The sequence below is a fragment of the Triticum urartu genome, chromosome 4A, assembly GCF_056163025.1.
Source record: "Triticum urartu cultivar PI428250 chromosome 4A, HENAU_Tu73, whole genome shotgun sequence".
In the NCBI taxonomy this organism is placed as follows: Eukaryota; Viridiplantae; Streptophyta; class Magnoliopsida; order Poales; family Poaceae; genus Triticum; species Triticum urartu.
Genome location: NC_141876.1, coordinates 158,679,424 through 158,691,259, shown reverse-complemented (window position 1 = coordinate 158,691,259; position 11,836 = coordinate 158,679,424). Strand labels below are relative to the sequence as shown.

The following is an 11,836-nucleotide window of genomic DNA, read 5'->3' as shown; positions in this document are numbered from 1 at the left end:
TGTTGACGACGCATCGCGGCGGGTCTGCCAAGCCCGGGGACACATCATAGACGAAGGCACGCACCGGTGTTGCCAGCACCGGGCATGCTTAGACGGACGAAGACGAAATTGGCGAAGCACCACACCAGGCTTGCCAGGCCAGGGGAAACGTCATGGACGAAGGCACTCATCGGTGTTGCCAGCATCGGGCATGCATAGACGAGGACCTGCACAAGTTGTACGCCATGTTGGAGGAGTCGGAGAGGCCAGCAGAGAAGGACTCGACGATGGTTGCGGTGTCAATCAACATGGAGCCGATGTCGCCTGCGGTTGTCGGAGTAGATGAAGTGGTCGGGGTAGATGACGGCGACGCTGGCGACGGGCCGGTGCTGGACAAATACGAAGGAGGTGGCGGGCGGAGGCTACGTGGGTAGCGGCGGCGGCCAAAGAAGAGTGGCGGCGACGGCCTGACTGCGGCGACGGCCTGACTGCGGCGACGGCTAGGTTAGGAGCGCGGCGGCGATGCTCGAAGTAGGCGAAGAACCCGACAGCATGACGAAGACCGGTGCAGACGGTGGCGTTCCCGCGCGAAGGGAGGTGGCGCGACGCATACCACGGGAAGTCAACACGCGTGGACGACGAAGTGGACCGTGGGCCGCCGCACTACGGCCCGAAGGGGCGACACAACGGCGGCGGGCAGGTCGGGGTGACGGCGGGAAGACCTCGGGGCGGCGGCAGGGACCGCGGGCCGCGGTGCGACAGCCCGAAGGGGCGGCGCAGTGGAGGAGCACGGGTTGGTGCAACCGCGGGGACGACCTCTGGATGGCGACGTGGACCGCGTGCCACGCTCGCTACGTCCCGACGGGGCGACGCAGTGGCGGCGCGAGGGTCGGTGCCACCACGGGGACGACCTGGAGCGGACGGCCTCTGGGCGGCGGTGGACCGCGGGCCGTGGTACTACGGCCTGAAGGGGCGACACGGCGGTGACGCGGGTCGGTGCAGCTGGGAGAAGAACCACGGGGCGGCGGCGCTGCGGCCCGACGGGGCGACGCAGTGGCAGCCCGATGCTCGATCGGTGGAGAGACACGCTGAACTCGGGTACGATCTTCACGAGACCTAAGGAGGCGCGCGTAACCGACGGGCCAGGTCGGTCGCGCGACGTAGATGAGGCGGATCGCAGCGGCGAGCGGGTGATCAAGCCGATCGCGCGCGAGGTCGGGGACGCCGCTAGATGGAGGCGTGGGGCATCGTGCGGACGAGCTTGTCAGCACCAGCACCCGGGCTGCCAAAGCAACGCCGGCACCCGGGCAGCGAGGCCCGAGCGACCAACAGAGCAACGGCGCCCGAGTTGAGGCAGCCGACGCAGCTGTCCCAACGCAGCCGAGGACGTGGCCGGCGAGGTAGACCGCCGGGCCGCCGTGTAGACGAGGCGGAGGCTGGTGATGTGGATTGATGGGCGGGCCGGCGCGCGAGCGACGGCTATGATTGGCCACCGCATGGAGCGAGGCCGTCGGATGTAGGCGATGCAGGTGTCCCGGTCGGAGCAATGCGGTGACGGCCGGCGCAGGGCGACGGGCGGACCGACGCGCGGACGGCGGCTGGACCTGACGGGCCGCCTCGGCGCGCGTGGCCGCCGGGTCGGAGGAGAGTCCGGCAGGTCACGTCGGGGTCGGAGTAGAGGCGCTCGGGGTTGACGGCGGCGGTGGGAGACGCAAACCGATCAAGAATAGATCGGAAAACCAAAAAGAAACGGTGCGATCAAGATGACCGGCGGGAGAGAGAAAACCCCAGAGCAAGGCTCGGGGAAAAGACTCTCTAGGGCAGCCGGTCAACACGACTAGCGGACAAACCCTAGGTACGGGCGGCGCGGCCCCCGACGGCAGTCATGGAGGTCGACCGCCTCGGGGGCGGCGCGCGGGTGTGGAAGCGGCGACGGCTAGGGTTTAGGATCGACTTGCTCTGATACCATGTTAGAAGGGAGAGAGATGTTTGGTGGAAATGTTTGTTGTATTGCTTGAGCCTCGTGGGCATATATAGGAGTACAAGGCAAGTTAGAATATTTCCTAATCTAACCTATGTTTCCTAATACAATCACGTTACTCAACATATAGAAGTGCATGCTATAGCCAATACAACCAAAAGACCGATCTGATGGAAGAGAGTCAACACTTTCCCTCACGTGTGGATCCCTAAGGCCTAAACGTGGACCGAAAGTGGGCTGCAATTTAATTGCGCCAGCCGGGTCTTGAACTCGAGACCTCTTAGCTCCGATACCATATAGAAATACATGCTCTAATCAATGCAGCCAAAAAATCAATCTGATGAAAGAGACCAGGCAACACATTATACGTCAACACAAACCCTAAGCAGCCCGCGCCCGCCTCTCTCTTTCCCCTTCTTCCCGATACAGATCCAACCCAATCGCCCGTCCCCCGCCGCAGCCACGACGTCACGGCCTGCTCCTCGTGGTGGCTGCGCTGGTGCTCTGCGCCGCGCAGAGCCCCATCTCACAGCCGCTGTCGGCCGGCGCGCCCATCGCGTCCCCGCTCCTCCGCCTCGACGCCGACTCTCTCAACCCTCTCTCCAGCCCTAACCCTCTCCCTCCCTCAGATCTCAATCCACCACCGTCTCTATCCCTATCCCCGCATAGCCCAACCCAATCCACCGCCGTCCTCTACCCAGTTCCCTCCCCGTTCCGGCGAGCCCGCTATGAACCGTCTGCGGGCGGCAGCGCAGCGGGAGCAACACGGGCTTCACCTCCCCGGGCCGTGTCTCCCCCTTCCACCACCGCTCCTCCTCCACCTCTTTCACGGCCTCCCTCCCGGGCATCGCCCGACAGCAGCCTCGACAGGGACGACCTGGACCCGAACCCGGCCGTGGCCACCACGGAGGCCCTCGCCAAGGTCGACCTCTCCAACGACCCAGACGCCACCGCCACCGCCAAGTCCGGCTCCAGCAAGCCCCGTCAGGCAGCCAGAGGCGGCGGTTGCGACGTGGGCAAGTCGCTCAGCTACCTGTACCGTGCGTGCAGGATCGCTACCCTCGCCGTGAAGCACATCGACATCGCCATCTCCATCCTCTCCCGATTCATGGAGCCCAAGAAGCTCGCCAGCCTCGCCGAGTTCTGAGACGACCACGCCTACATCTCCGAGGTCCGTCTGTCCAAACACTGCTCGTTTCTTCTCCTTCCTCCTTGTCCTAGATGAAACTAAAATGATGAATGAATCCATGGATGGATCTGACGGACGGTCGAATCAATCATGTTCGCTTGCTGCAGGAGGGATTCTATCTAGCATCCGATTGACTACTTCACCTCATCGATCAAGCCATGCTCTCCTCATCAGTCTTTTAATTTGAGATCTTGCCTTGGTAGCTGGATGCCTTGGTGCAAGACATTCAAGGTAAGATTGATCCCCTGTACCCATGACCATGCGTTCACTTCTCATGTAGAGCTAATAGTCCTGTTATTTTTCTATACACTATGGCAGAGTAGAGATATATTGTGTATGCCAATGTGTATGTAAGAGTAATGGTAATATGATACTTCTGATTGTAGATCCAAGTTTTAAACCGACAAAAAATGCTATCAGTTCTCATATCAAATTTTTATGCCAGATGTGCATGCTCAAAGATTTTGGTCGGCAACTTATAGTGTGTATCAAAGTATTTTGAAAAAAATAATGTTGAGTTGTTATTGGACATTGGACCTTTATATCTTTTGCATGAAAATTTGATGCCTCGAGTGACAAATATCCTAGCAAGCTTGGTGTTTTCTGCTTTGGAATTTCTTTTTATTTACCAATATGCATTCTCTGAAAGAAATTTTCATAGCTTATATGATGGCATCATGAAAACCATGAGACCTTTTTGAGGCCGAGAAGAGTTGAAATGTTCAAAGTGGTGATTGTGTTGGTCGTACCTTGGGTGTTATTTCCTACAGGGCTATAAATGGAAAACAGTTGATCCCATTCCCTTTAATTTGTTTGTCGGATGTGCCATTAGTGAAGCACTGCCAGAGAAAACTGTAATTTGTTTTGAGATCTTGGGTTGTTTTGCACAGTTCAGAAGGATAAAAAGGCTGCCAACGGCAAGTGGATTGTTTGAGGTCGTGGCCTGATGTGCTCGCCAACAGCGCTAGATGTGCCCACTTCCTTTCACGCGCAACGCCTTCCACCACCGCCTCCAACCTGACATGGCTCTCCATTGCTTAACATCCCAACACTGGGTGTTCTAGGTTGTTGTTTGTCTCTCTCCATCTCTCTTTATTCCCTCTTATTTTTTCATCTGCATGCTATGGTTCATAGTAGAATCCAGCTTGTTTTCATGGTCAACAACACATACTGCTGAAAATGTTAGTTACCGTCGGCTTGGTGCAATTATAGTTTATGGATGTTCTCAGATTTCCTTTTCTTTCGTACATCTGTTACACACATCATGTAGTGAGGGCAAGCTTTTTGAGAATTGATGACTTCATTAGTTAGTTGACCCATGTATTTCCTATGTTTATCCAACATTTGGTCCAATATTTTCAACTTTGGTGTCTACTTGAGAAAAGGATGAAAAACTACAGTTCAAAGCCTTTTATAAAATGCATGTCACTTTAATTTCTAAGATATAAAAATTACTTGAATTATCTGTAGCATACTTCTCTGTCATCCAATATAGGTCTCCCAGGCGATCTAAATAAATACCAAGGATATAATTAGGCACATATGTCACTTTCTTTCTTAACCTGTATGAAGAAATAAGAAAACCTGTATTAGCAAAATCGTTCAATATTGTTAGTCGAGCAGTACACATGTATGAACAAAAAAGCACATGTATGAACAGAATCGTTCAATAGTTTTAGTCGAGCAGTATGTAGAAAAACCGTCGCCCAAATGCATATGGAGTATTCAAGCTGAACAAGCCAATTGGATGGTAGAATATGCTATCAGGCATAAAGTTTATATTGATTGAAGAGAAAATATAGAAAAGTAAAGACTGAAGGTAAATAGAAATATAGAATACTGCCATGTGTTTAACTAAACATCAAGCATTAATTTGTGCACTTCCTCATTTAGAGGGCTTGTCATGAATGAACGAACGAACAATAATAGGAACATGGGCACCAGGTTTTAGAGGGCTTGTGATTTTGTGGTTGCAGCAAGCCCGCCTTGTACGCCCGACGAGTTTATCATGTGTATTTTGTCTTTCTAGACGAGTTATCCAGCAATACTAGTGCATAGTAGCAAATTATCATAGATCCTGGCTGTAACCTGCTTTTGTGCTTGTGACTTTGGCCCGCATGATATTGTGGGGATTTGGTTCCAGATTAGAGGTAGAGGCCGACGATTTCTTGCTGTTTCAGTCCAGTGCTTGATAGATAGCTGTCTCATACGCATTTTCCGTTCCTAATGGTGCTTTTTCATTTCCTTGCCAGGAAAAATAAAGGATGTTGTTCTCGGTGGAGTTGCGCTTGAGGATGAGCAGAGAAAGAAATTTAATCAAATCCAATAGGTAGGTTCTTTGTTCTTATCAGATATTGACAGATTCAATTTGTTGTGCATATGCCAAGTGTGTCTACCTGATTGTAAACGTAACTACAATAATGTATATATGTTGACAGTCTAGTAAAAACCTGTTGTGCCTGGGTTTGTGGATCTTAAAAAAATCATCTATCCTTTCCTTACTCATACAAAACCCCCAGCTATTGTTCTTGTAAATACAGACGTGCATACCATCAGCACCTTCACCAAACAGAGAAGGCTCTAGCCACTTCTTATGACAAGAAAAATAGAAGCGCCCCTAAATTTAAACATATTCCTCTTTACTGAAAACTCATTGTTCTTTTATAAACTATTGCAAAAATCGAGCAGTGGTACTGATTATATAAATTTTATATTGTCTTGGTAGCTTCACTCATGTCTGCCACTACTCATTGTCGTGTTGACAGAGCGTTCACCCGATGGCGGAATACCACGCCGCAGCTTGGGCAGTGGGCGGTTGCGCTATATACGTGAGGTAATGAACATTACAGGCAGTGGAGAACTTTTAGCTTTTCCACACGTGTATATCTTTAGACAACTTTCAGTTTTCTTTTGATGTGCTGAAACTGAAAGAAATCTTTGATGCTAACTCTACGTGTGATTATGGCAGTGACAAACCCGAAAACCATGACTTCGATCTGCTGAGGAAGCTTGTGTTTCCTGACGGATCAATCCTACGAGCCAAACTGCCCGAGAGACAAACTGCACTATCGTTGTTGCAGAAATTCCGTGCGATGGAAGCTTCTAGAGCCTGTTGGTACTTCCTAGCCAGAAGCCCCACGAGCTCGACGTCCAGCCCTACAACCACCACCCCACGCACAAGGTCGCTCCCTGCTCCCTCTTGTTCATTTATCTGTCCAGCTCAATCCTACATTCCTACTGCTACTGTTGCTGTTGAAATCGAGATGCTACCCTCATCCTGCTTCTGTCAATCGAATCAAACTGCCCAGAGAATGAATGAGTTTGCAACCCTTTCTAATTTTTTTTTCTTGTTCTCTTTTGAAATGGACGTAGAAGGTGCTCTGCTCTTGCTCACGTCTAGCACCATCTCCGGCGCGGTGGTGCTTGTTGAGGCGACCGGCGTGACGGCGGCGACCACAAGCTCTCCCGTGAGTCGGCTCCATCTTCTAGCCCTAGCTCCCTATTTTTTGCTCCTATAGCATGCTCTGTTGGTTTAGAACACTAGCAGGAATAGCCTACCGTGTATACGTACTAAACAGCAGGAGCTCAATCACCTTGTGCACTAGCAGCTTGCTTACACAGTTGTCACTTTTGCTTGTGGCAGCCATTATGTAGCTGAATCATGTCCGTGTCTACTAATCATCAGTTCATAGTATTTGGCTTCTGTGTGATGGTATGCGACTATTTTATGGTGATGTGGATATACTTTCTGATTTAAAGTTACTAATATTTTTTGTTTTGATTCTTTCTCTGGTGCGAGGAAAGCTGTGAGTAGACGTCAATGATGCCTACTTGCTTCGCTACTACAGTGATGCATGCGCCGGTCAAGCAAGCACACGTGCATATACGTACATGTTAGGATAGTAGGAGATGTGCCATAATTCCTCTGTCAGGAAATGTATTCTTGAGATGATTTTGTTATGTTATCTAAACCTGGGAGATGTGTTATGTGATGTGATATGATGGATGATTTGAATTCGACATTGAGTTTTCCTGATTTGAATATGAAACAATGTCGGATGCGTGTGTGTAACTCGATTAAAGAGGTCTTGTGCCCAAACAATTTTGTCCAAACAGTTATTTCAAAATCCGAGATCTAATACTGGACAACTAATTGGGCTGAAAAAGACCACAGCCCAACAAGCATTGGTTTGTTTAAAAAGTGAAACAAAAAAGCCTTAGAAAATAAAAAAATAAATATATTGCAAAAAAGGCCGAGGCCCCCTAATATGGAAGTATGGCCCGTGCAGAAATTACCAGGGAAAACATACTAAATGGGCTGAATTAATGGGCTTGGCCCATATAGACACCTAATCGGACCAGGCTGAATCTTAGCAATGACCTTTTCAATTGGTCACAATTTTGCCACGTCAGATTGGCACATTGGATCCGACATGGCCTGGGCAGACAGCTAGCGACCAAAACAGAAGGTCATAGAATCAATGACCTTTTGTTTTAGTCGTGGAATTCCACGACCTTCTCACAGAGAAGGTCGTTAATTTCAGTTTACGACCGCCAGCTTTTGACTATCTGTTTTTAGTCACAAAAAGACCGCAAATGAAAAATAATGACCTTTCGGTGACCAATAGTGATGGTCGCAAGTTGACATATTTCTTGTAGTGTTCGTCAGACAACATTGTGTGCTCTGAAGACCTTGTTTCCACTTCAGATTTTTCCATGACCGTGTCGAATGGCTGATGCACAGGAAGAGTAATTGAATGTACTAAAATTGTTGACAAATTTAACACGTAATAAAAAAATTATGGCATGATATAATTCACATATAAGATGACTGGCTAACCAGGGTGGCATTGCAAAATTCACATATATGATGCCTGGATAAACATGATGTCATTGCATGATTCACATATACGATAAAGAAACTAAACAAATGGCATTCACACAAAGCATGTCTAAACTAAGCAGATGACAAATTTGATGTATAAAGTAAGCAATGCAAGGCACCATATGCATGATATTACCAACATCAACATGCCAAGTTAGAGCGAGGACCTCAGGGGGTAAATAGGAGTGGTCTTCTCCTTCTGAATCCCCCTCAGAACAATTATCTTCCTCTTGATTACAATCTGAAATGGGTGGAGGGGGGCTGCCTTTGCGCCCACCATGGAGTGACGTTTGCATGAAATTTTATTGCCACGCAAGGCTCGTCTCTTTTGCTCTACATGTTCAATTCCATTGTGTACAATAACTGACATGCATAGAAATAAAACATAGTGAGATTATGTAAGGAGTGCATGCACAAATCCAGAGTGCTTGTAGCAAACTGTGGATAGACCCAAAACCAATGATAGCAGTCAGATAATAGCTTTAGTGAAAAATACATATAATGGCTCCTTTAATGTTTGTTTGCACCCAACATGAAACTCATAGTAGACACCCGAGATTAACCAGATAGTAGACATATAGTACTGATTGCAACCCCAATATGTACCCCAGAACCATTTAAAAACCCAAGTTTCAGCATTAGTTTGGACTTGACTCAGAGTCTAATAGGTGACCACGATGATAAAGTAGCATGTCATCATATTAAGTGATGCGTAACGTAAACAAACACAGATGAGTGCGACCTCTCTTGCGCACCCGTGTAGTCCTCAAGGTCATCTGCTCAGTTGATGATGGTAATGCAGTTGTCGTGGCTGCAGGCGATGGGGAAGAAGATTTGAGGCGGCGAAAGACAGTCTAGAGAGCGGATCTCTGATGTGGTGAACCCTTCCGTCGTAGGAGCAGCTGAGCTGGGGTGGAACACAGCGCAGCAGGAGCAGGACAAACCACACAAGGTTTTCTTTGACACGTATCTGTAATAGAAGTAATTGTGTAAGGGCTTGTTTGAATTTGAGGATTCTAACAATGCAGGGATAGGAAATAGACAGTAATAGGATAGGAATGCACGTGCAAAACAGAGAATTTGAAAACACAGGATTTCTGCCAATCTGGGTGTTTGGTTCACAAGAATTGGAAGATCACGGGATGCAAAGAAGCATGGTGAGATTAAGTCAAACCACAAGAAAATGTATGGTTATAATGCTATTATGTCACTATCTCTTAGTCTTATGCTTCATGAATAAGAATTTGAAAAGGAGGACAAGTGGAAATTAAATTTTCTACGGTTTTTCTTTCAAGGAGACACTAAAGGAACAAATCCTACAGTTTTCCTTTGCTCCATTCCTTTGAACCAAATGCATGAATAGTAGTGCCATAGGAAACTTTCCAATTCCTATGTTTTTCCTTCACTTTTCCTTTCAAGCACTAGCGATTCTAGTACGCAGGCTTGAGCAAGGAAAAGCCTACACTCAAAAAATGTTTTTGTGCTACTTCTACTACTTTGGGTACTGCTCCACTGTGATGGAGGGTTTCGTCGTTGGAGCAGCTCCGGTGAGTTGTACGACGCCGATGATGAAGCAGGATAAGAGAGACAACATTAACCTGAGTGGAATTCTAATAGCATCTCCAATAGATGGCGTAAAATACATAACCGCAAAGTGCTAGATGTAAAATACATCAGTCGCTCATCTCTGAACTTAACTATCGAAACTGAATTTAACTGTCGAAACTGAATTTTGCTGTCGAAACTGAATTTTGCTGTCGAAACTGAACGCACTAGTAGCAGAAAAGCGGTAGCAGTAGCGCGTGCAAGAGCCGGGGCAGCTGGTCGTGTAGCAGTTCATCTTCAACCTCCACCCCCTAAGCCACCAGCCATCACCAGCCAAACCACCGCCCCCGCCGCCCGCGGCCGGCGGTGCGCCGCCCCGTCCGGCGGTGCGCCGCCCCGCCCGCGCCGAAACCACTCCCCACCGCCGGTCCACTGCCGCCCCGGCCATCCCTCTAGCCCCCCCCGTGCCGAGCATTTTCTCCGGCGATCCCGACGCCACCGCCCCACCACCGCCGTCGACCACCGCCCCACCCTGAACCCTAAGATAGATAGTGGGTTACCTCTTCGGCGAGCCCCCCTCCCTGCTGCGGCTGGTTCTTCCTTAACTCCGGCGAGCCCCCACCCCCTAAAAATCGAGTGACCCAAAAGTCGATTCAGTCGACTGAAGTGCAGCCAAATCGGAGCAGCATCGCAAGCAAGAGCAAGAGCGAGAGCAGCAGCGTGAGCAAGAACAATAGTAAGAGCAGACCAGGCAGGCGACCAAGAGGAAGAGTAGAGGAGCAGCGCGAGCGAGAGCTAAAGCAGCAGCAGATCCTACTGATGTGGACGTCGCCGCCGAGGGAGAGACGCCATGGAGGAAATGGCCGGCGACACCGCCGTGGATGGAGCCGCACCATGTCGGCTCGGGACCAAGCGACGGCAGCACCATGAGATCAAATGAAGAAGGAAATGCGGCAATTAGTGTACAACCTCTTTGGTGGAGCCTATTAGGCCTCAGCTTCATCCGAGGAAATGGTGATGATGATGCTCTTCCAGTGGTGCAGGTGAAGATGACGGTGTGGGAATGGAGGTAGCGCAAAAGACGAGGGGAACGTCGGGGCAGCTCCTTGGAGGTGGAGGACGGGGTGGCTGAATCGGCGGGACGACGAGATCGACGACGGATCCTCATCCGGTACGGTGGATGAGGGATGTCGAGGTGTTGCTGTGGACGACGTCGTCGGGGAAGAGGCTCCGGCTGGGCAGTGGTGAGGTGGCGGACGGAGGAGGGTGGGGTTTTGTGGCTGGAGCGGAGAGGTTATGGCGGCCTGGGATTTCGAATGGCGAAAATGAGGCGATGGGAGGGGGAACCATCGCTTAGGGATGCGCTTATCCGAAATGTGGGGTAAGTTACGAAAGTACCCCCACCGATTTGAGCTAGGCGGTTCTTTCGGTTCAGGGGTATCATGGGCATCTCGCATGTCAGGATTTCGCAAGAGGTGGGAGTTTTCGCGCGCGTTGTAATTTTGGCATAGCAAGGCGCGGGTTGAGATGGAGGGAGTTTTCAGAGCACAACGAGACAAAGATATATCTTAAATATTTCAGGCTAACAAGGCGTGGGTTGAAGAGGCGGGAGTTTCGCAGCACGATAGACAGAAATGCTAGCTTGAAATTTCGGCATAATAAGGCGCAGCTTGAAATTTCGGGAGAACAAGCTTAACGTGTACCAAAAAAACAATTCGCACCTCATCACTAGAGAGAGCCACGTCCCATTTTACTATATTACTAGAAATGCATTCAAATACAACAACAAAAACTAAAAGAATCGGGACAACAAACATAACGTGTACAGTACCAAAACAATTTGCACTTCCCTCAACAATATAAAATGTGTGTTGTCTAGCATATGGATTAATTAAATTTGAGTACATTTTCCCTGCTTGAATGGGATTGTACTCGGGTTAGTTATACAACCATCTAAATATTATCTTCACAACACATGACATGAATATAGCAGAAGTAAATTCCTATATAAATACGAACTACATGTACATACTATCTCAAATTCAAATATATGCATCCATTTTATGTTGAATTCAAATCATAGTACATGTATGCTCTAGCTAGATGTTCGGAATCTAAACCATGTATGATACTACGTACAATGTGTTTAACACGCACAACACACACACAAACACCATTTAGACTGGTAAGGTACACGTGCATTGCACGCATGAGATTTGGCACCCAAATTATGAATAAATACCACATTATAGCATGT

At 49.0% G+C, this 11,836-nt stretch overlaps 1 protein-coding gene across 1 annotated transcript; it reads left to right on the top strand.

Annotated features, from left to right (window-relative positions):
- The first annotated feature begins 224 nt into the window (after positions 1–224).
- Positions 225–7,231, top strand: LOC125551261 (uncharacterized). Its single transcript, XM_087520324.1, has 8 exons — positions 225–405; positions 2,350–3,131; positions 3,257–3,380; positions 4,040–4,213; positions 5,402–5,478; positions 5,915–5,982; positions 6,118–6,330; positions 6,522–7,231. The coding sequence occupies exons 1-2, from the start codon at positions 225–227 to the stop codon at positions 3,105–3,107; spliced, it is 939 nt and encodes a 312-aa protein (XP_087376450.1). The 3' UTR covers positions 3,108–3,131; positions 3,257–3,380; positions 4,040–4,213; positions 5,402–5,478; positions 5,915–5,982; positions 6,118–6,330; positions 6,522–7,231.
- The last annotated feature ends 4,605 nt before the right edge of the window (positions 7,232–11,836 follow it).

What these genes read in the sequence shown, in the direction of transcription:
- LOC125551261 (XM_087520324.1), top strand. Translation starts at nt 225, where the DNA reads ATGTTGGAGGAGTCGGAGAGGCCAGCAGAGAAGGACTCGACGATGGTT. An exon ending in AGGTGGCGGGCGGAGGCTAC is followed by an intron (nt 406 to 2,349) that starts GTGGGTAGCGGC and finishes AACCCTAAGCAG; the next exon opens with CCCGCGCCCGCCTCTCTCTT.